Source organism: Callithrix jacchus, chromosome 19 (genome assembly GCF_049354715.1).
Source record: "Callithrix jacchus isolate 240 chromosome 19, calJac240_pri, whole genome shotgun sequence".
NCBI classification, from domain to species: domain Eukaryota; kingdom Metazoa; phylum Chordata; class Mammalia; order Primates; family Cebidae; genus Callithrix; species Callithrix jacchus.
The window spans coordinates 10,970,815-10,993,580 of record NC_133520.1 but is presented as its reverse complement, the minus strand read 5'-3'; the positions used below and the strand labels follow the sequence as shown (position 1 = coordinate 10,993,580).

Here is a 22,766-nt window from a genome sequence, read left to right as displayed (position 1 = left end):
TCAAGGAAAATCAATTGAACAAAAATATACTTTAAAAAAAAAGGCTAGGTACAGTGTCTCAAGCCTATAATCCCAGCATATTGGGAGGCCAAGGCAGAAGGATCATTTGAGGCCAGGAGTTGGAGATCAGTTTGGGAAACATAGTAAAACTCCTGTCTCTTCAAAATTAAAAATTAAAAAATTAGCCAGGTTTGGTGGCATATGCATGTAGTCCCATCTGGCTGAGAGGCTGAGGTGGGAGGACTGCATGAGTCCAGGAGTCTGAGGCTGCAGTGAGCTATGATCATGCCACTGCACTCCAGCCTGGGCAACAGAGCGAAACTTCATCTCTGAAAAAATAAAAATAAAGAAGTTTTTAAAAAATTAAAAGACGGAGGAAGAGGCAATGGCAGTGGATATTTCCTTTTCAGTGGTTGGTAAAGGAGGAAGGGGTCACAAATGTCAAATATAAGAAAGAGGAGAGGAAAACTACACCTGTACTTCCACCCAGTAGATGAAGAACTGAAAAACTAAGTGTTGGGAACTATGGTCAGTACTTGGGTAATGGGATCATTCATACCCCAAACTTCAGCATCATGCAATATGCCCAGGTAACAAACTTGCACATGTACCCCACCCCCAAAATAAAATACAAATTGAGAAAAAAGAAAAACAGTATAAAGATTTGGTGGCATATTCATAGTCCAGTGTAGACATAGTACCATAGTAGACATTTTAGCTCAATCAATTAGTTACTTAAAACAGTGGTCTTCAGGCTGCCATTCAAAGTCCTACTTTCTAATTTCCTCCCATGATTTTAGACTCCACCTTTAACTTCACAGGGCCTCCTTGGAAACAAACATCCTTTTAGCAGGAGATTGTATGAGTCAGGTATATGGATCATTACAAATCCATGCAACTTATAGCAAAAGTAGTTTCAAAGGGTAATTCAAAGGATTCTATGTCCATTAGCGGGAGAGTTAACAAGTTTTTAAGAATAGCAGATTAATCTATGCCTGTATGATAATAAACATATTTGTATAAATAACATACTGTGAGAGTTCAGGTACTTGTTTGGAGAAAAAAACCCAAAAGAAAGTCTCCCTTATCATGCAAAATAAAATACTAAAATTAGGAAACAACAAATATTATCCAAGTGGAATTCTGTTAAGTTATTGAAGGAAAAAAATAAAGACCTATGCAAATTCTTAGGGAATACTACTATAACTGCTTGATCCCAACCTCTAGAATAAAATAGAATTTGAGATCTGTGCATTTTAATTCCATATTCCAAAGCCACATATCATAGTAGCCTACATTCTAGACTCATTGCCATGTGTCCTCTCAACAGTATTTCCTCACAGACGGTCAGTTTCTTCTCTGTCAGTGCAGCCTGGACTCAATGAGGATCAGCTCACTGTAAATAATTTCATGTTGAGATGTCAAGTGAGAGAGTTCCACTGTGGCCCTGATGAGTGGCAAAGTAGCAAGAAGCATCCAAGAAAACCCAAGGAAGCTCAGCACTGCAGGAGTAGAAGGAAAAGGAGTGCAGACCCAGCTGTATTGCCACTGAAGTCCTCTTTATGGTCTCTCTCTCTCTCTCTCTCTCTCTCTCACACACACACACACACAGAAGGTCTTCAGTTCAAAATATAGAAGAAGAATATATTGGATGTTTACTGTCTGGCCATGAAGCACTTCTTTATTTTCCTCTCCCTAATGTATTTTCACTTTCATTGCTACATATCTTTGATTAGATCAATACACATAATATCCAACATGAGCAGTAAGGAAAGAGAGCACTGGCCCCTGGAATGTAATGGACAGAAGCCAGGGTCACAGACTGACCAGCCTTCTCAGTAACCAGCCTTCCACACAGAGTTGGCTGTCACCGGGAATTTTTTAAATGGCTATTAGAATCAGAACATTAAGACTTGAGTCCCAAGACTGATCCTCATTAGCTTTGAAACCTCAGGCAAGTAAGTCACTGATCTCTCTGAGACCCGGTCTCCTCATCTAGAAAGTATCAAGTTTATAATCCTGAATCCTTTCCCAATCTAACATTCTAGGATGTTGTGCATTATTTTGAATTGATTTCAGTTCTTATTTCAGACTCTGAGCTATACACTTAGGAATGAGAAATTTCACAGCATTATAATTACAGCTACTCATGAGTATTACGCATGAGCTCTGGGAAAGAAGGTTCTGTATGTATACGTTATGCTTTCCAACAATCCTTAATCTTTCTTTGAAGATGAGAAAAACTGATATTCAAAGATACTAAAGAGCTTCTCCAAAGTCACATAACTGTTAAGAGGCTGAGCTGAGACTGAAACCCAACACTTTAACACTTTTTCCCATTACACTGCAGTGCCTTCTCCAGGATCTCAAATAAGGCATCTCTTAGAAACCCACAGGAGCATTTTGGCAAGGATAAAAAAGTTGAAGATGAAAACATATACTGACCAATAAAGGTGAAAACTCAGCTCTAGGAATTACATAAACACACATATCCCTTGCACACATAACTGTGGAAACTCTTTTAAGTTAGAATATAGAGAAATAAGATTTCCTCCCTAACACTGAAATATGTCCCAAGGGAGGATGTAAACATAGCTCAAATCAGTACAGAATACCGATTGTTCATTTATTTGGTTAAAGAAACATTTAACCAAATGTTTGTCTCAAGCAACATAAGGCCACATCCTAACACATGGATGATGTCTTAAGCATCTCCCATGTGTCAAGTTTGATGAAGGACCCTGGGGATACACAGCCTCTACTTTTGGAGAGGTCTTAACCATCGCAAGCAAATCCTGGACTATGGCTGACATGGTTTGGCTCTGTGTCCCCACCCAAATCTCACCTTGAATTGTAATAATCCCCATGTGTCATGGGAGGGACCCTATGGGAGGTAATTGAACTATGGGGGCACATTTTTCCCATGCTGTTCTCATGATAGTGAATAAGTCTCATGAGATCTGATGGTTTCATAAAGGGAAGTTCCCCTGCACATGCCCTCTCGCCTGCTGCCATGTAAGACATGTCTTTGCTCTGCCTTCGTCTTCTGCCATGATTGTGAGGCCTTCCCAGCCATTTGGAACCATGAGCCCACTAAACCTTTTTCCTTTATAAATTACTCAGTCTCAGGTATGTCTTTATTAGCAGTGTGAGAACAGACTAATACAATGCACACATTGGTGAGTACAGAGAAGTATGAAGGAAGATTTCCAAACCAGCCTGGATATTAGAAAAGACTCAAGATAATATGCTACAAAAACTGAATCTCGATGACTCAGTACGTGTTATCCAGAGGACATGCCATGGGGTAGTGGAGGAGACCAGAAAAATGAGAAAAGGTTTCTGAGGCAGAAGAAACCACATGTTCAAGGTGGCAGGAAGGTCCATGGAAGGGACTCTGCCTGGATTATAAATTGCATATATATAGAAGCATGGTTGTTGATGAGGCTATAGAAAAGGGAATGGGCCAGATCAAGAAAGTCTATAGCATCTTAGTTAAAAGATTTAACTCTGTCCTTAAGGCAACTGGAACTCTGAAAGAATTTTAAGACAAAGAGTAGTGTAATGAAATTTTTGTATAGAAAGCTTACCATGGCAGAGGCATGAAGGACCTGCCAGAAGAAGACAAGGTACAAGATCAAGCTGAAAGAGGGATCAAGATGACATGATTGAAACTCTCAAAAACGATGTTCAGAGTTGAACCACACAGAACAGAACCCCTGATATTGTTCTGTAAGAAAGCTCTTGACAAAATGCTATGGGAGTGTGACCCACAAAGCCATGCAAGGGTCTCATGCTCATAAGAGCCCTGAGCTTGGTGTATGCTCTGCTGCTGGCATTGTGTGTTTTGTAGGTGAAGTGTGATGGGACAAGGGAGCATGAGCCTAAGCAGAGGAGGTACACACAATATGTGTGTCCGCTGTTTCGTGACACCTCATTTACGTATACTGTTTGCAGTGCCCGGTGAGCACAGAATTACAGTGGACCCATGATGTGTAGAAATTTAAAGCAAATACAAGATCAGCGTGTTACATCTGCGACTGAGTAAGCAAGGAAGCTGACAGCCATGAGAGGTTTCCTTCTGGTTTCCATCTGAGCCAGAAATGCTTCAAACACAGAAGGCAATAACATCCTAAGAAATATTAACGACTAGCGAACTCTATCATACCCTTACCTGAGTTACTTCTTTATACTCTACTTACGGTGAAAACAATGACGTGGAGGAAAAGGGAATGACAAGGCAACCCATAATTCCTTTATTTTTAGTTTAGTGCTTCTTTACCTATCACCACTAAGCCAAAGGTAGGATAGAAAGTGATAACAATATATTTGCATAAAAAAGTGACATAAAAACAGTTTTGTTTGTTTTGTGCAAAGTAAGAAGAAAAGACATGTATGTTTGAGCTGTGAAATATAAAATATGTAATTTTGGTGATTCTACATATGATTAGATGTTTTATATTTGAATGTAAAGTTGGTATTGCACAACGTAAGGATGAATGGTTAAATTGATGCTGATAATCAAAAATTTTTATTTTTCTTTCCTTAGAATGACATGTAATAGCAAATAAATAGCGTCACGACAAGTCAAGGGAGAGACCATGGAAGACAAGAACAAGTTTTATGCTTCAGTGGCTTCAACATCACTTTTCTCTCTGCTTTGTGAAAAGGGGGCCCTGAATTTTTATTTTGCACTGAGCCCTGCAAATTGTGTAACTAACCCTGGTTGTAGGTTTGCAGAGAGAGTCACAGAGATGGTGTAAAACATGAACATTTCTAAGTGGAGGAAGAATGACTGTGAGTATTCATGTGTAGTCTATGAACTGAAGCTGATCTCTAAGTGTTTCATGATGAAATGTTAAGATATACCAATTGAGAGCACTTAGAAAGATTATAGCAATTTGACAATAATTTTATGTCTGCTGAATCTAGTCTATTTTCAATTTTTATTGAAAAATAAAAACATTTGGACTTGTGTTTTATAGGGACTTGGGGTGTCTAATTCATTTCCTAGCAATTCACTTTTTATTCCATCTTACAAAAATATCAGAGCATAACAGGTGGGAAATTAAAACAAACAAATCCACAAAAGTTTGCTCTTTCCTTACAGATCATTCGAGAAGCCTAGACTTCGTCCTGCAGTGCAGATTGTATGCACTTTGTCCACAAGCTGCTTTTGCTTATAGACGTATTAATCTGTTTTTGCAGGGATGTGATCATTTTTAGGACAGATGTTCAAACTCTTTCTAGAAACAGTGACAAGGGGTTTCTATTATTGCACAGCTACTTCTGGAAGGAACTGGCCTATAACAATTAAGAACGTACCTGGTTAACTGCAACTTTCTCTCATGCTTTCTTTTCCTCCACAGTTTGTCTGCTCCCAAATCTGGGACTATAGAGGCCTCATCCTTTCCTGTCCTCCCATTCTACCTATTCATCTTTGTCTGTCCTCATTACGGGAAGGAAACGCTTACGGGAACCGTTGTCTTCCTCTTTTGTCCTCCATCTGGATTTGCCAAGTCTGGTGGGTTTTCAAACTTGGCTACCTGTTACAATCACCTGGAGAGCTTTTTTAAAACATTCCTGAACTTCACCTTCAGTTTTTAAATACTATTGCTTTGGGATAGGTCCCAGTGCACAGTGTTTTTTTAAAAGCTCCTTTGGAGATTCTAGTGGACACGCTCACCGAGGCCCTTGGAAAACTCACTGCTCATTTCCTCTGCAACTACATTTCTGCTGTAGCTCCGTTGTCAGCTACGTAATTTGCAGGGCTCAGTGCAAAATATGCATAAAAATGCAGAGCATTAAAGGTGACATTAAATGTACTGAAATATAAACCCTCTTGTTTCCTTCCATGGGCTCTCTCTTGACTTGTTTTGATGTTATTTGTTATTGAGTGTCATTCTAAGTAAATTAAAATTAAAACTTTAATTGTTGGTCTTTGGGCTGCAGATCATGATAAACAGTTCTACAACAGACCAATTCATTCTATTCCTAATGAGGTACTATGGTTCACCTGTGTCATTGGGGTTACTGGCCATTGCCTTTGTTTACACCCAAAGGGCCACTACCAGGACTATCAGGAAAGAGTTCATGTCGCAGAGAAAGCTGTTCCAACAGGACTGCTTGGGGGATGGTGACTCTGCTGCTTTCTAGCTGTGTGACCTTGGACAAGTTTCTTAGCCTCCATGTACATCAGTTTTCCCATCTGTAAAATGGAGGTACTAATAATCCTTAGGATTCTTTAAAATATTTAATAAACGAATACAGTCATATGCTGCATAATGACGTTTCAGTTCATGACAGAGCATATGTACAATGGTGGTCCTCGGTGTGTAGTAAGCTATATCACGTAGCTTTGCGTAAGCACAGTCTATGATGTTCAGACAATGAAATCAACTAACTATGCATTTCTCAAAACCTATCCCATTGTTGAGTGATTCATGACTGTTTAAACTACTTTTATAACAGCACTTGGTACATAGTTAGCATTATGCAAATGCTTGTTAAAATGATAATAAACCAGATTTTCTGCAGCACCTACTCGAGTATACTTTAGGATGCCTATCCTCAGTTCACTTTCTCTCTCTATGTAACTTAGTTCCATATTGTATTGATAACCTTTGACATGAGCTGCCTTGTTTTCCATCTCTTTCAGTTAAACGTTTCTTTTTCATTTCTCCCATTCTCCTCCTCTTTCCTGCCAGTCCCTGAGATCAATGGATCCTTGGTTCCTCTCCCAGGTAACCACCCTTACTCATGCATTAGTTTCCATCCCCTGTTCCAAGGCCTTGCTCCAAACGTTGTCCTCCTCTCTCTTCTCTGTGGTTAGATCATTAGCCCCATTATGAAAGCACACTCAGGACTTCTTACTCAAATAAAACCCTTCTTTCATTCTGACTGCTGTTCAAATTCCCATTTCCCCTTCCTTTCATGGCCAAACTGCTTTTGGTACTCTTGCTGGAAGTTTCTTTGTGAGCAACTTTCCTAAACTTGTTAAACCTCTAAAGATCAGTTTTTTAAATAAGTCTAATACTTCTGCTCAAGAAGTCACTCAGAGCCGAGCACAATAGCTCACACCCTGTAATCCCGGCACTCTGGGAGGCCGAGGAGGGTAGATCATCTGAGGTCAGGAGTTCGAGACCTGTCTCTACTAAAAATACAAAAATTAGCTGGGTGTGATTACACATCCCTATAATCCCAGCTACTTGGGAGTCTGAGGCAGAATTGCTTGAACCCAGAAGGCGGAGACTGCAGTGAGCTGAAATCGTACCATTGCACTCCAGCCTGAACAACAAAAGTGAAACTTCATCTAGAAATAAAGTCTCTCCTTCCTTGACTCTCATCATGCTCCATATTCTGCTTTTCACTTACCTCTATATTCCTTTACTATCTAATTTACTGATTTATTGGGGGGGTGGGGCAACACTCTAACGTAGTGTTTCCTAAAGATCTGAGTCAAACTCTGATATTTTATCTTTATTCTCTCTCCCTTGATAGCCACATTCAATGTCTTGATTTATTTATGCAGATGAAACGGAATTCGCTTTCCATTTTAGCCTGTATTTTCAACTACCAATTGGACGTCACTACCTTACCCTCACAAAGACATTTCAGACTCTTGGTGGATGAGAGCCAGTAACCACTTGTCTAAGCCTCCCGTGTTTCCTAATTTTATGAAATGCATCACCTTCCTGGTGGTAAAACAAACTTGAAACATCAGTGTTAGATAGTATCGTGTCACTTTCCTCAATTTTTCTCTCCTTGTACCTCAGAATAAATTCTATCAATTCTATCTCTACAATGTCTTTGACAATTGGTTTCTTATACCTGTTCTCACTTCCGAAAGCAGATTTTAAAACGTCGTTACCTTTTGGCAGAGCTTCTGCAATGTCTGTGACTCTGCCTCTGGTCTCCCTATGTCTAATTCATCTTGGACAGTGCTTGCTACCACAGAGCTCTGACCATGTCACATTCCAAAAGCTTAAAAGGCTCCCCGTTACCTAAAAAGTAAGAATTAATTTCTTAACCCAGTATGTGAGGTCTTCTAAAATCTAGTCTCAAATTACTTTCCAGTGCCCCAAGCTAGAGCCAAACCCAACTGTCAGTATTGCCCATACTTGCACTGACGTATCTTACTTCTGTGTGTTCTTGCATCAGCACCCACAACCAAACTCCATTTACCTGACTATGCTCAAATTCTAGTTTTGCTTTTTCTTAGTGGTGGCTTGTGTGGGATTTAGAAACAAGGCCAGGGGCTTAACCCTCCGAATCAGGGCTATTTGGCAAATGTAGATGGAAAGGTAGACCTACTTACTTTAGGTCTCCATGATGACAAGAGCATGGTGGTCTAGAGGGCCACTCAACCTGGATGAATGATTAGGTTAGTGCTCTAAAGAAGGTCACCACCCTCCCAGGCAGGGTGAATAATGACTAGATGCTGAGAATTCATCTGCAGCAGAAATCAGCGTAAAGGACAACAGTATGTGGATTGTTAAAAACTTTAAACGCACACCTACATACAACACTTGCAATTGCTAATGCTGTGATTTAATCATTTAAAATAACATAAAAGACATATGTATTTAGGACTTCACGTCCAATGGATGGTGCATTACGGGGATGGATAAAATGATAGCAGAATGCCTGAGCTGTATCTTATTCCAGCTTTGTCCCTTCTTTCCAGAACTCCCTGACACGTCATGTCTTCTTTTTCAGCCTCATTTATCTCATGCAGGGTTAGTCACACAGCTCAAGAAGAAGCTCCACCCCAAAATATAGCTCTCCCTACCTCTTCTTCCCTGCACCCTTAGCCTTTGCCACCAGCCACCCCCGTGGAAAGCTTATTACCAAGAACCTGATTCCTTTGGGGAAATAAATATGTACTCTGATTGTACAATGCCTTTATTTTTCAGTTGATAACTAAGCTTGTCAAAGAGTTTAGTTTTACTTTAATAAGAACTTTTAAACTTTGCCAACTCAATGCCACCTAAATATTCCAGAGGTCAAGTATATGGAGCAATAGCATTAGAAATGGAAAAGGAAAAAAATTAAGATAAAATATAAAGGGAAAAGAGAGAAAGCACAGAACAAATTGTGAAAATTAGAACTTAGGCCATGTATAAAGTTAATATTTTAAAGAAAAAGACTATAAATTGAGGTTACTTTTGTATTGGTTTATAGTGCACAGCCCAGCCAGGCCCTTCTTCCTGCACTATTTATGCTCAGATATTACAAGGCAACAAAACGTGTTCTCCTAAGTAGAGAATGGATATTTAAGTCTCTTTGCTATAGGTCAGTTTCCTTCCTTTCAAAACACCAAATTACATCTAGTAGTTAGAACCATAAACCCTTGGGTTAGATTACTTCTTATAAGTGGTTAATGATGTAAGAATGTGACTTCTGCTAAAGCAAGAGAAGAGGCAGAAATGCAGGGATAATTTGAAAACCCCAGAGCTGACTTCAGGTGTGACCATGGAAAAGTCATGAAGCCTCTGGGCCCAAGTTTTTACACCATGGGATGATGACTTGGATTTTGATGAAAACCCTTTGAGCTGCTCTCAAAGTCAGCATATGACAAGATATTTTCCCAGCAGCCAAAACATTCTCTATACTAATGATGGCTTGATTTTTTTTCAGAAAGATAGACACAAATATTAGAGATCAGTCAATGATTAAATGAAGTTTTCTGCTGCACAAAATAATGATACAAGTCTCCAGGACACACAGAAACTAAGTGTAATAATTCCATTAAGGTTTAAATGCTCAGAGACTACCAAGGCAAAGCAGTTTGAGCAGCATCAGAAGCACACACAGTGGGCAGCAAACAGCCGTTTTACATTTAATTAGGCAAAGAAACTCCAGCTGAATGGGTTAAAAATTGCCACTATTTCACAGTAAGTGATTTTCTTAACCCCCAAGGGTTCAAATTACTTTGGCAGGAAAAGCAATTATGCAATTAATAGGGGAAAAATCTCCAGAGCTCTGTAATTTTCAAAGAGGTAAAGGTTCTGCGCTGGCCTGCAGGGGACAGCTGAGCTCTGAAGCTTTTTTCTTTTTCTTTCTTTCTTCTTTTTTTTTTCTCATTTTGACCACACCCGAAATAAAAACCAAGGATATTTTGAGGAGTAGGAAAGCACAACAGCTCAGATAATGTCTCTGCCAGTATATTCATGACAGCCTCATCAGAGTGGATGCCTGCAATCTGAAGATTAAATACCCATTTAGCAGCATCAGAGGAGAGTTTGGTTTTATAATGTATCGTCCTCTATTCCCCAGGAGGCTGCTTTGTTTGATAAAATGCTGAGTGTGGTGTAAAAATATCCCTCTCTCTGTAATTTGCACTCCTCTCCATTTAAAGCTATTCTTGCTGCAAACGAGAATTGAAAGCTGCTAAAATTAAGTGGTGTCAGTTCTCAATGACACTTTAATGATAGAGCGCTCAGCAAATGAGATGAGAATGAATTCCAGCATCTCTGCTAAAGATAGTAACCAGCCCCAAACACTATAATGTTCCAACTGGGCCACACTTCACCTGCTTCATTCATATTTAGTAGAACTGAAATACAGAAACTGTAATTTAAAATGGTCATAAAAAGAAAGGTGAAAATATCTGATGGCCATTGGTTCAAAGTAATTGAAGTTTGGGGTTGTAAGTCCAAGATATTCTCTCTGGCTTCTTTCTCAGAATATTCTCCCAGATACAGGGCATTGTATTTCAAGAGAGTAAATATCTTGTTGACCAAGAAAGTCTCTGATTACGTGACTAAGAGGACATGAGGCACTGACTTATTTCATTGAATAAATAAATACTCATTCAGATTGTTGGCTTGACATTGTATTGGTGTGTTCTGACAGACTCAAGTGTCTGAAGCGCACTGTTACTCTCACGGTATCAATGAGGGAGAAGGACTATTCTCTTTTTACTATGATTGAGAAAAGAAGTTCTGGGGCAAGAGCAGCAGCTTTCCTGAGTCTCCTCCTACATTAGCCAACACCACACAAGAAGTGTTCCGGAGAAGATTAGAGTCTAATTGAATCACACTCCTAACCCAAATGTAGGTGCAAAGTCACTCACGTTTTCTCTTGCAGGCAGGCAACTCAGTTCAATGATCAATTTCAGTATATAAGGCCACAAAAGCCACCCTAGGAAATTAAATATATATATTAAATAATTTAAAAACTAAGCAACTGTTTATTTCAAATCAATACACAAACATGTCTATACCAACAAGGCACAGACTAGATGGATCATAATGGGAGGAAAAGACCACTTTGTAACTGGCAAGGCCTCAGGTTAAGAATGGCTTCCTGGAGGAGGTGAACTGGGGGTGGTCCTGCAGGAAGTTAAAAACCTGAGTAGATAAAAAAGAATAAGAAAGGTGTGCGGCAAGGAAAGAAAGATGGAGCACAGAGATGGGAGGACTGTCCTAACAAACACAGCATGAGCAGGAATGAGGGACACGTTGACTATCTAAGGTGCATATTGCCTGAATCCCTTAATTTTCATCTAAAGAGTTTGAATGTGATCTGATTAGTAACAAGAAGTCACCATAGATGCCTGAGCACCTCATGAGTGCATTGTAAAACTGAATGAGATAACATATGCAAAAGCAACCAGTGCCGTGGTGCCCAGTAGGCAATGCACCATAAATGTTAGTCTGTTGCAGTGTTATTTCTGAACAGGGCTGAGAGATAATGAACAGTGCTCTGTGCAAGATGAACCAGAGGCGGGGAGAACTGTGGCTGTTGCAGCAATCCAGCCACAGGGTGACAAGCATGCCTCACCACTGTGCATGCAGACCATATGTCACCAGGTTTCCAGAAAGCTGCCATCTGCCAACGTAGCAGTCTGATGGACCTCTGCCGCCTATACGATGCTAGCCAGGGACCTTTTGGACAATGTATCCTACTGTAAAACGTAGTTCACACATGTTTCTTGAAATTACAGCATGGTTATAGAAATAGGCAGATGTGGCAAACAGGAAAGTGAAGAAAATAGTGAGGTCTATTGATTATGCTAGGGTTTCATTAACAATCTAAAGAACGCTGGAATTTTTTTTTTTTTTTTTTTTTTTTGAGACAGAGTTTCGCTCTTGTTACCCAGGCTGGAGCGCAATGGCGCAATCTCGGCTCACCGCAACCTCCGCCTCCTGGGCTCAGGCGATTCTCCTGCCTCAGCCTCCCGAGTAGCTGGAATTACAGGCACGCGCCACCATGCCCAGCTAATTTTTTGTATTTTTAGTAGAGACGGGGTTTCACCATGTTGACCAGGATGGTCTCAATCTCTTGACCTTGTGATCCACCCGCCTCGGCCTCCCAAAGTGCTGGGATTACAGGCGTGAGCCACCGCACCCGGCCCAAGAACGCTGGAATTTTATGGCAGGGTGTGTAAGTGTTTGTAAAAAAAATACTTCAGTGCTTTAAAAGGAATGCTCATTTTGTAGCTATATTACAGTGGAAAATATCAAAACGATTTTGTTTCCACAGCTCTTGAGAGCTTTAGTGGTCTGGTAACACAGCAAGGTGGACTGAAATCATGCTAGCCTCCTCTGAGCTTTCAAACTCCTGGACATCCGTCTACATCCGCTTGGCAAAGCTCAAAGAGTTACCATGCATTGTGATTTCATGCTTGCTAAAGACACTAGCAATATGCTTGACAGCAGTCTATGTGTCTGTAATGTTTTAGTTTAAACATTATAAGTTCTTTCCTTAACCTCAGGAAGTGAGGGACACCCAAGCGAATTGCTTCACTTTGTTGAATTGTCAATAGTTTGGGTTTATTTTATTTTATTTTTTAAGATGGAGTTTCACTCTGTTGCCCAGGCTGGAGTGCAGTGGTGCTATCTCAGCTCACTGCAGTCTCTGCCTCCTGGGTTCCAGCAATTCTTCTGCCTCAGCCTCCTGAGTAGCTGGGATTAACAGGTATGCATGGTCACATCCATCTAATTTTTGTATTCTTAGTAGAGACGGGGTTTCACCATGTTGGCCAGGCTGGTCTCAAACTCCTGACCTCAGGTGATCTCCCCACCTTGGCTTCCCAAAATGCTAGGATTACAGGCACGAGCCACTGCACCCGGCTTGTTTGGGTTTATTTTGAACTCATGGCAATTTTTTACCAACTTCATGAAGGGATAATGTATGTGCTATTAACTGTATTTTAAATTTACATTAAGTGTGCAACTAAATGAGCTTTGACATTTGTATTTAACCCTGAAACCAAAACCACAATCAATAAAATGATTATTTTCTTCACCCCCAAAAGATTCCCTGTGCTCACTCAAAGTCTATCCTTTCTTCCACAGCCTTGGGCAATCATGGGTCAATTTTCTGTCACTAAATATTAGCTTGCAATTTGTAGGAATATTATACACATAGAATCACGCAGCATATACACATTGTGTCTTGTGCCATTCATTCAGCATAGCAACTTTAAAATTCGTCCATAGTGCTGCATGTGTGTGTGGTTCGTTCCTTTCCATTGTTCATTATATGGATATGTCACATTTTGTTTCTCTATTCATCTTGTAGTGAATTTTCATAAATTTATGTTGCCTCAGCAACTATTTTGAATATATGTTGAACTTTCTCATACCGGAAGCAAGATTTAGTCACCCTTGACACAGTTTCCTGTTCTCCCCGTGGTTCCTGAATGTGGCGGATCCAGATGCCTGCGTTATACAATTGCTTCCTAGTGACCGCCTCCCTATGAGGCTGCTAGATCCACCCCTACTCGATTTCCCCACTGACTCCCTCCACCCCCATGAACTGCCCCTCTCAATCGCAGCAGGATTCTGCAGAGCTCATGCCTGCCTGCTGTAATCCCACCCATTGAAACTTCCCAAGGGAAACCTGCGTGGGTGATGCCCTAAACCCACAAGTGCTTCACTCTGTCTCTTTTCTCCTCCTCCACTGGTTGAGCAAGAACTCATGTCCCAGACAACTCCCCATTTCCCACTGGGCCTGTGAGGCATGCTACCCTCTCCTCTCTGGATTTGTAGGTAATAAAAATTGCTTCTGTTATTTCATGTGTTTTGTTGTGCCACCTCCTGTGTCTCACTCAGCTGACATACCTGAACCTAACCCTCTTCCTGGGCAGAGCTTTCCTAGAGAGTGGCTGTTGGGTAGGAATAAACTGGACACAGATCAGGGAGGAACCATAAGGGCATCTGCCAGCATTAACAAGTTTCCTGTGAGAGGAGCTCCTGGTTGCTGGTTGGATACTTAGGTGTTAGGCCATCTACCAGGATAAAGCAGTGTCCTAGAGTAGGGTACAGTGGCTCATGCCTGTAATCCCAGCACTTTGGGAGGCCAAGGTGAGAGGATTGCTTGAGGCCAGGAGTTCAAGACCAGCCTGGGCAACATAGTGAGACTCCATCTCCATAATAATAATTTTTTTTAAAAGGAAAACCTTGAGAGCTGTATTACAGGAAAAAATAAATGAAAAAAAAAGTATCATGGAAAAGGTACTAAACATCCACAATCAAATCTTTGGTGCCTATCAGGGCTGGGCTTAAATTAATTCAGTTAAACTCTCCTTTCTTTTTGAAATTAAAGTTACATAAATGGGAAAAGTTATGCCCTTAAGCAGGAAAAACAAAAACTGACAAGTCTGTGTCTGTCCCATTTTAAATTTTATTTTACACATTTTCATGAAATCATGAAACCTAGAAACTACTGGCTAATTTTGTATTTTTAGTAAAGACGGGTTTCTCCATGTTGGTCAGGCTGGTCTCGAACTCCCGACCTCAGGTTGTTTGCCTGTCCCAGCTTTTCAAAGTGCTCAGATGATAGGCGAGAGCTACCGAACCGTGCCCAGCAATATTTCTTAACTGATGAATAAGTGAGGGAATTATGCCTTTCAATTCTTTAATCGACATATTACTTGGCTGTGGGAACTGAAGCAGTTACATTCTTCCAACATGGAATCAGGTGACTGCTGTATGCATTTGATGGTCCTGTATGAGCATATGTGGGTCAGTTACTATAAGGCAAGTTTGGGACTGCTGTGAATTACTAAATTGTGACTTTTTGAGATCAAAAGTACAGGAGAGATTATCTGAACCAACCACCCTTCTACTTGCCAGTTTTGAAGAGGGGGCTGGAACTTGGAGACACAATAGGGGCTACAGAAAGCAGAGACAGGTTAGAAACCAGGACTCCTCCTGCCCCTGGTAAGTTCTAACTTGTTTAGTCAAAAGAACAGCTGGGGCCTGGCACAGTGGCTCATGCCTGTAATCTCAACGCTTTGGGAGGCCAAGGCAGAAGGATTGCTTCAGCCCAGGAGTTTGAGACCAGACTGGGTACATAGCAAGACCCCATCTTTACCAAAAAAACAAAAATTTAAAATCAGCATGGGAGTTCAAGGCTACAGTGCGCTTGTGCAAGTGTGTTGTACGAATTTCACAGGACAGAAAAAGAACAGACCTGCTAACAGAGACTGCGAGGAAATGACCTCTGAAATTTTCTAAAGCTGAGAAGCGCTGAAGGCAAGCCCCAACATCTGCTACAGCGTCAGTATTGGTGACAACAGAGTCCTGGGAAAAACATTAACCCAAGGGAATTTGGTTTTGTTACCTCCAATCTCCATTTTCTTCTGCCTTTCTTCTATTTCATGACTTCTGCCATTTCCTCCCAGCTGGATAATGCCCTTTCTCCAGAACATTCACCAGGCAGCCCTTTAGAGAGTGCACCATTCTCCAATACTTTCTTCCTGAACCTGAAGGAAATTTTAGCATGGGTTAAGAAAAAATAAACTTGGTTAAAGACACACATATATAATGGGAATGAAGTGAAAAACTCACTCTAAAGATATCTGCTTTAAAAAAAAAAAAGAAAGACACTTGGCCAGGTGCAGTAGCTCATGCTAATAATCCCAGGACTTTGGGGGACAGAGGCAGGAGAATCACTTGAGCCCAGGAGTTCAAGACCAGGGCTGGGCAACGTAGGGAGACTCCTTTCTCTACAAATATAAAATGAATTAGCTAGGCATGGTGGTGCATGCCTGTGGTCTCAGCTCCTTGGGAGGCTGAAGTGGGAAGATCTCTTGATCCCTGGAAGCTGAAGCTGCAGTGACTGTAACTGCACCACTGCACTCCAGCCTGGGTGACAGAGCAAGACCCTGTCTCAAAAAACAACAACAAAAACCCCATTGGGAAGAAAAGGCAATATATACATTGTTGGTGGAATTGTAAATTAATTCAACCCCTGTGAAAAGCAGCTTGGAGATTTCTCAATGATCTAAGCATAAAATTACCATTTGACTCAGCAATCCCATTACTGGGTATATATCCAAAGGAAAATACGTTGTTTTACCAAAAGATGCCTGCCCACTCCTATGCTTGTCACAGCACTATTCACAAAAGCAGAGACATAGATTCAACCTAGGTGCCCATCAACTGAGGATTAGATGAAGAAAATGTGAAAGAAAGAAAATTCACGGAATACTACACAGCCATAAAAAAGAACAAAATCATGTCCTTTGCAGCAACACAGATGCAGCTGAAGGCCATTATCCTAACTTAATTAACACAGAAACAGAAAGCCAAATACTGCATGTTCTCGCTTATAAGAGAGCTAAACATTGAGCATACATGGACATAAAACATGGGAACAATAGATAATGGGGACTACTAGAGAGGGGAGAGAGCGGGCAAGGGTTGAAAAACTACGTACTGTGTTCTATGCTTACTATTTGCGTGATGAATTCAGGTGAAGCCCAAAGCCTGCACATGTAACCCTGACTCTAAAATATAAGAAAATTTAAATAAACTTGTTAACTTGTATTACTCTTTAAATGGGTTTTAGGAGCAAAGACGTTTTCCTCCTTATTGCCTCCTCTTGCCACTCCACCATGCCTGCAAGTCAGATACAGACCAGAAACACCGAAGTAAGCCGATATACAACATTTGAACACTTTTGTTTTTGTCTATATTTAGTTTTGTTTCTGTTTGTTTGTGCCAAATGGAAAGAGAACATATAATTACTGGAACCAACATCAAAGTTGTGATGTACTGACACACGATTATTTTTTTTATAACAAAACTTGGCAATTCATAAATAAGCAGAATTGGAATTATTTCCACTAGTTTATGTGCAGTTTAATAGATAAAGAACAAATTATTTAATGTACTTTTCCCCCTAGGAATTGTATAAATTACTCCAAGCATGATGTTAACCAAATATCAATGGGATCCCAACTTTTCAATTTACTATCTGTTGGACTAAGGGAACGTTACTTGAATTCATGATGCATCAGGCATGATCCTCATACATTCAACAATAAATGTATTGATTTCCACCAATTTTCTGGGCACTGTTTTAGGCCATTGGACTATATCAGTAAATGAAACCAAGGTCCCTGTCCTTGTGGAGCTTACATTCTCATGGGGGGAAACAATAAGTAATAAGTGTAATGGATTTGTACATTTATAATATGTTAGATAGTGGAAAGAAACAGAATCTCACTGAGAATAGGGAATTTGAGAAAATACGTGAAGGACATGAGGGATTTGGCCATGCAGATATCTGGGAGGTGGGTAGGTCAGGAAGAGGAAGCAGTCAGCACAAATGTCCTGAAGTGAGAGTGAACTCGTGCAGAGTGAGAGATGTAGTCAGAGGAGAGAAAGGTCTAGATCAAGCAGGACCTTGTCGACCATTCTGTGGACTGTAGCTTTCACTCTGAGTTGAAATAGGGAACTGTAGGAGAGTTTTGAGCACGAGTGTCACATCATCTGATGTACACTTTAACAGAAACATTCTAGTTTCTTTTTTGAGATTCAACTGAAGGAGGCAGGAGGACCAGCTATGAAGCACTGCAGGCCTCCTGGCAGGAACGATGGGAGTTCAGACCATGGTATGATGGAGGTGTCAAGAAGGGGTCAGATTCTTTACATAGTTAGAAGCCAAGCTGAGAAACTTCATAGTGAAAAAAACACATTTATATTTGTCAATAAGGATGACTACAGGATATTTGACCTGAGAAACTAGAAAGATGGAATTGTTATCAGCAGTGATGGTGTAATTACAGGTAATGCAGGATACATCAGATGGTCAATTTTGGATATGTTGAGTTGAGGCTATCAGTGAGATATCCACTTGAAAATATCAAGTAACTAATTAAGTTTAGAGGTTGGGAGACAGGTGTGGCTGGAGACATAAATTTGGGAGTTGTTGGTATAAAAATGTATTTAACATCATAAGACTAGAAGAGATCAATGATAGATTAAGAAGAAAAGAAGGCCAAGGACTGAGCCTGGACCACTTTAACAATAAGGAAACTGGGAGAAGAGCAGAAACTAGCAAAGAAGAATGAGGAATGACGAGTGAGGTAGGAGAAAAGCTAGAAGAGTGTGCTGTTCTGAAAGCTGTCATAAAAATCTGTGAAAGAGGAAATGATCCATTGTGAAATGCTGCCAGGCCAAGTAAAAGAAAACACGACACCAACCACAAACTTTCCAATGGACTTCGTTAGTGACCAAGACAAAAGCACTTTACAGACATGGAATAGAAGTGGATCCAAGTAGGTATAATAGAGAATGGAGGACATTAATTGGAGACAACAAGTATACACAATTCATTCCAAGAGTTTTGCTGCAAAGTAATAATTCAGTAGCTAATGGAGAAAATGGAAGGGAGAGATTTATAAATGCACGTTACCTTGAAAGACTCTTTTAGCAGCTGTACATATTGACCAAAAAGAATGTACATTAGATCTAAGTTGTGCAGATTACAGTACTTACTATGCAGACAGAAAATTAAACACATTTGGTGGTTTGGGGGCACATATGGCTAGATGGAGGTCACATTGGTTTGTACTGCTTGATTGCAAATAACAGAACCCTTCTGAAACCAACTTAAGCAAAAATGGAATTGATTATAAGAATATGAGTCTTTTGCAGAATCTGAGGGCACAGATGTAGATGGCCTTTGAAACAGGTGGGAAGTAGTTACTGGCTACCTTCAATACGCATCCTTCATCTGTATTGCTTCTCCTCTCTGTGAATCTGCTTTATCCATTTTCTTCTGTTTTCAGGTCAGTTTCCTCTACGTGCCTGGTGAAGTCCTGAAGCACATCTCCCTCAGAAACCTCCCCAGTTTACCCATCCTTTGCCTACTCCCAAAACCAATTTTCCTCATTGACCAAATCTATGTCAATAAATTTGCTCTGACTGAAGCAATTGAAGTAATGGGGGTTGTCTTATATTGTAAAACCATGGCTGAAAGAAACAACTCCTGTGGGTAGAATGAGCAACTTCCAGACTACATGGGAACTGAGCTGAGGTAGACAACATTAACTGCGAACACAACCCAGGTGAGAAATCTTCTGAATACAATGAAAGTGGGGGAATGATGATGAATTTCAGCCAAAACAACAAATAATTTATACATGTATACATAATTGACAAAATATGTGTGTGTATATATGTTCAGGTGTATAAGCATATACATAAACACGCACATATATTTGGCTTAAGATTGTATTATATGACTTTACTGGAATATTTATTTTCTTAATTGTGATTTACTAGGATTATATCAAAACGTATTTATATTCAATTAACAGTGAGTTTACTCAGGATAGAAATGGATGGACAAAGGAAGTCCCAGTAGTTACCTACACATATATCAAATTGCATTTTCCTGATGAAGCTACCAGTGATAGTGACAGGAGACAGACAAGTTCCTAGGCAGACAAGGATGACTTCCCAGTGAAACTTAACCTTCAGGTCAAGGACAGTCTGAAGCCTGAAAACTGAGCTGCCAGTTCTGGATTGAGTCCATGACGGGAGTGAGAAGTCCCATTCCTGTCTCACCCACTCTCTCTCAATTGTTTCCTTTGGAATGGTCCCTTTTAGCCAATCAAATGGTGCCTTATTCAAGTGCATTCATGGACCAATCAGCACACATTCACCCATTCTAAGCTCATAAAAACCCTGGACTCAGCCTCATAGACGGAAACCCACTTTCGGGTTCCCTTTTGCAACTGAAAGCTTTCCTTCTGTCACTCAATAAAATTCTACTCTGCCTTACTGACTCTCCAGTTTCCATGTACCTCATTCCTCTTGATTGTGAAAAAAGAACCAGGAACTTGACGAACTGTGGAGTGAAAAAGCTGTAATGCTCCCATCTGCCAAGCTGTCGGAGGCCGGAGGGAAGAAGCTGCTGGGCACCACTTCCTACCTCTCACAGAACTAAGGGAGAGAAAAAGGCACAACACTGAGAACTGAAGTGACATGCTTAGGACCTTTCAGCTGGTTCACAAAATCCCAGAACTTTTTTCACCTACTTTAATCCTACCAATTGGGTAAATACTGCCTGATTCTAAACCTTGAGAGGAAACACATATTACACAGGTAACTAAGATATATTTGTAAGAAGAGATCTCCATCTTTCAAGATGAACTGATAAAGATTATAATTATAAAGATTGAAGTTAAATTATATATGTATAATTTATATGTATATATAGATGCACCTTATATATATGCACAGAACCATATGTATATATGAACTTTACAGTTTACTATGCTTAGAAAACAACTGTCTGCCTGATTTGTAGCCGTAGCAGCATTTTATAAATGTGAGAAAACCAACCTTGAATTAAATGCAGATTACAAGAGGGGACAGCTGGGATTGTCCCTGTGGCAGCCTGGAGCCCTCTGGGAGTAGGGAGATGGCAAGTCCACAAGAGCAGAGGAGGCTGCACATCATTTGCACCAAGTTCCCTTCATCACCAGCATGTCCTCCAGGTGGAAGCTGACCCCCTTCAGACACTGTTAAGAGAAAGAGCAAGAATGTCCTTTTTTTGAGCCTGTCACAGAAAACATCTTACCAGCCTAGTTAGCAGAGAGTCATCTTTTTCTAGATCTTGTGTCACATCTTATTAGATTTAGGATACTATTATCCTACTTAGGAAATTTGAAGTGTCCTTTTGATGGCTAATGCCATAGGTAAAATATTAAACTATAGACATTTTAGAATAAAGAATCAGACTTATCTTCCTAAAATTATAGTGGAAAGATCTCAGGATTTCTTTCAAGTTTGTCCTGGGTTCCAAGTTGGCCTTATCAGCTCTTCATAATTGACATAGTACTTACTCTTTCTATACCTGTCTTCAAAACAGAAGGTAACAATAGCTACTTGATCAAGTTGACTTCAAAATTAAGTTAGGGAATTTATGTATTGTGCCTAGGTTCTAACTTCTGCTAAAACAGAACACAACAACAACAAAAAAATACTTTTTCCCTCGTTTCCACACTGCTATGGTCTGAAAGTTTTTATTCCTCCAAAATCCATATGTAGAAACCTAATCACCAATGTAATGGTATTAGGAGGAGGAGCCTTTGGGAAGTGATTTGGTCCTAAGAGTTGAGCCTTCGTGAATGGGACCAATGGCCTTATACAAGAGACCCTAGAGGACTGTCTTGCCCCTTCTACTATGTGAGGACACAGTAAGAAGGTGAAATCAATGAACCAGAAACCTGCACTCACCAGATATGGAATCTGCTGGCACCTTGATCTTGTACTTTCCAAGCTTCAGAAAGTCACTTGTTTATAAGCCACTCAGTCTATGGTATTTTGTTATAGCAGCAATAATGGACAAAGATACCACCCTTCATTCTTACTGTATCCTTTTCCTTCCCTACTCCTGCCCCAATCTCTTCTAGTTTATGGTAGAAAGAGTTTGCATTACACAAATTGCTCAGAATCTCACTTACACTGAAATATGTTATTTAGTGCACGAATACTGTAGCTTTTTACTTCCTATTTAACAGAACTAAAGAAAATCCTTGGAATCTCCAGAGTGATAAATGTCTTTTCTATGCTAATGAGATGACTAGTGTCTGGGGACACCAAAATAGCCTCAGAATGGGGACTAATTGCCAACGGAACTAACCACGTGATTTAATCCCACCCACCAACCTCTGAGGAGGGAAGAAGTACTGAAGGTTGGGTTGGAAAACCAATGGCCAGTGACTTAATCAATCATGCCCAGGTGATGAAGCTTCCCTAGAAACCTGAAAGGACTGAGTTCTGGGGTCTTCCAGATAGCTGATCACAGGGAAGTTCCTGAGGGTGGAGCACCTGAGACAGGACATGGAAGCTCCATTCCCCTTCCCATACCTGGCTTTCGGCATCTCTTTAGCTGTTCATCTGTATCCTTTGTCATATCCTTTCTAATAAATGAGTAAATGTAGATAATTGTTACCCTTAGTTTGGGGAGCTGCTTTAGCAAACTAATCGAAACCAAAGAGGGGATCATGGGACAATTAATAGCAGTGAGTCAGAAGCATGGGCCACAACTTGAAACTTACAACTGGTGTCTGAAGTGGAGAACAATTTTGTAGGGTTGCTCCTTCTACCTGTGAGGTCTAATACTATCTCCAGGTAGACAGCATCAGCACTGGATTAAATTAGAGGACACCTAGCTGGTGTCCACTAAAAAAATCAGCTGCTGAATTGCTTGGTGTGTGAAGGGAAAAGAAACCCACACATCTGAGTCAAAGAAGTGTTCTGTGCTGTGAGAGTGCAATAGGAAAAACTGACTTTGTTTATTGTTATATAATTACAGGGACAATCATACCAAAAACCACAACAGAGGTCTTCACATAACTGCCAATCTTATTTTGGTTATAAGAGAGTCTTGGTTGCTTTATGGGCAGTTCACACTTAAAATATTGAGTCTGTGCTTTTCCTCAACATTCAATCAACAAATTTACTTGACACTCTACTACATGCTCATGCTAGTTAATAAGGTATACATCA

General features: G+C 40.3%; 1 protein-coding gene across 2 annotated transcripts in view; it reads right to left on the bottom strand.

The window, feature by feature from the left end:
- The window catches only part of LOC144580413 (uncharacterized), a 47,202-nt gene extending 27,411 nt beyond the window's left edge, over positions 1–19,791 (bottom strand). The window contains exons 1-3 of one of the 2 annotated variants that reach the window (XM_078357043.1): positions 19,616–19,791; positions 15,577–15,718; positions 11,078–11,145 (exon numbers count right to left, since the gene is read on the bottom strand). In XM_078357043.1, the coding sequence (XP_078213169.1) occupies positions 11,078–11,145; positions 15,577–15,664 (156 nt within the window). In that variant the 5' untranslated portion in view covers positions 15,665–15,718; positions 19,616–19,791. The remainder of the gene's footprint in view (positions 1–11,077; positions 11,146–15,576; positions 15,719–19,615) is intronic. The other variant, XM_078357042.1, reaches the window with a different exon arrangement.
- Positions 19,792–22,766: the final 2,975 nt, after the last annotated feature.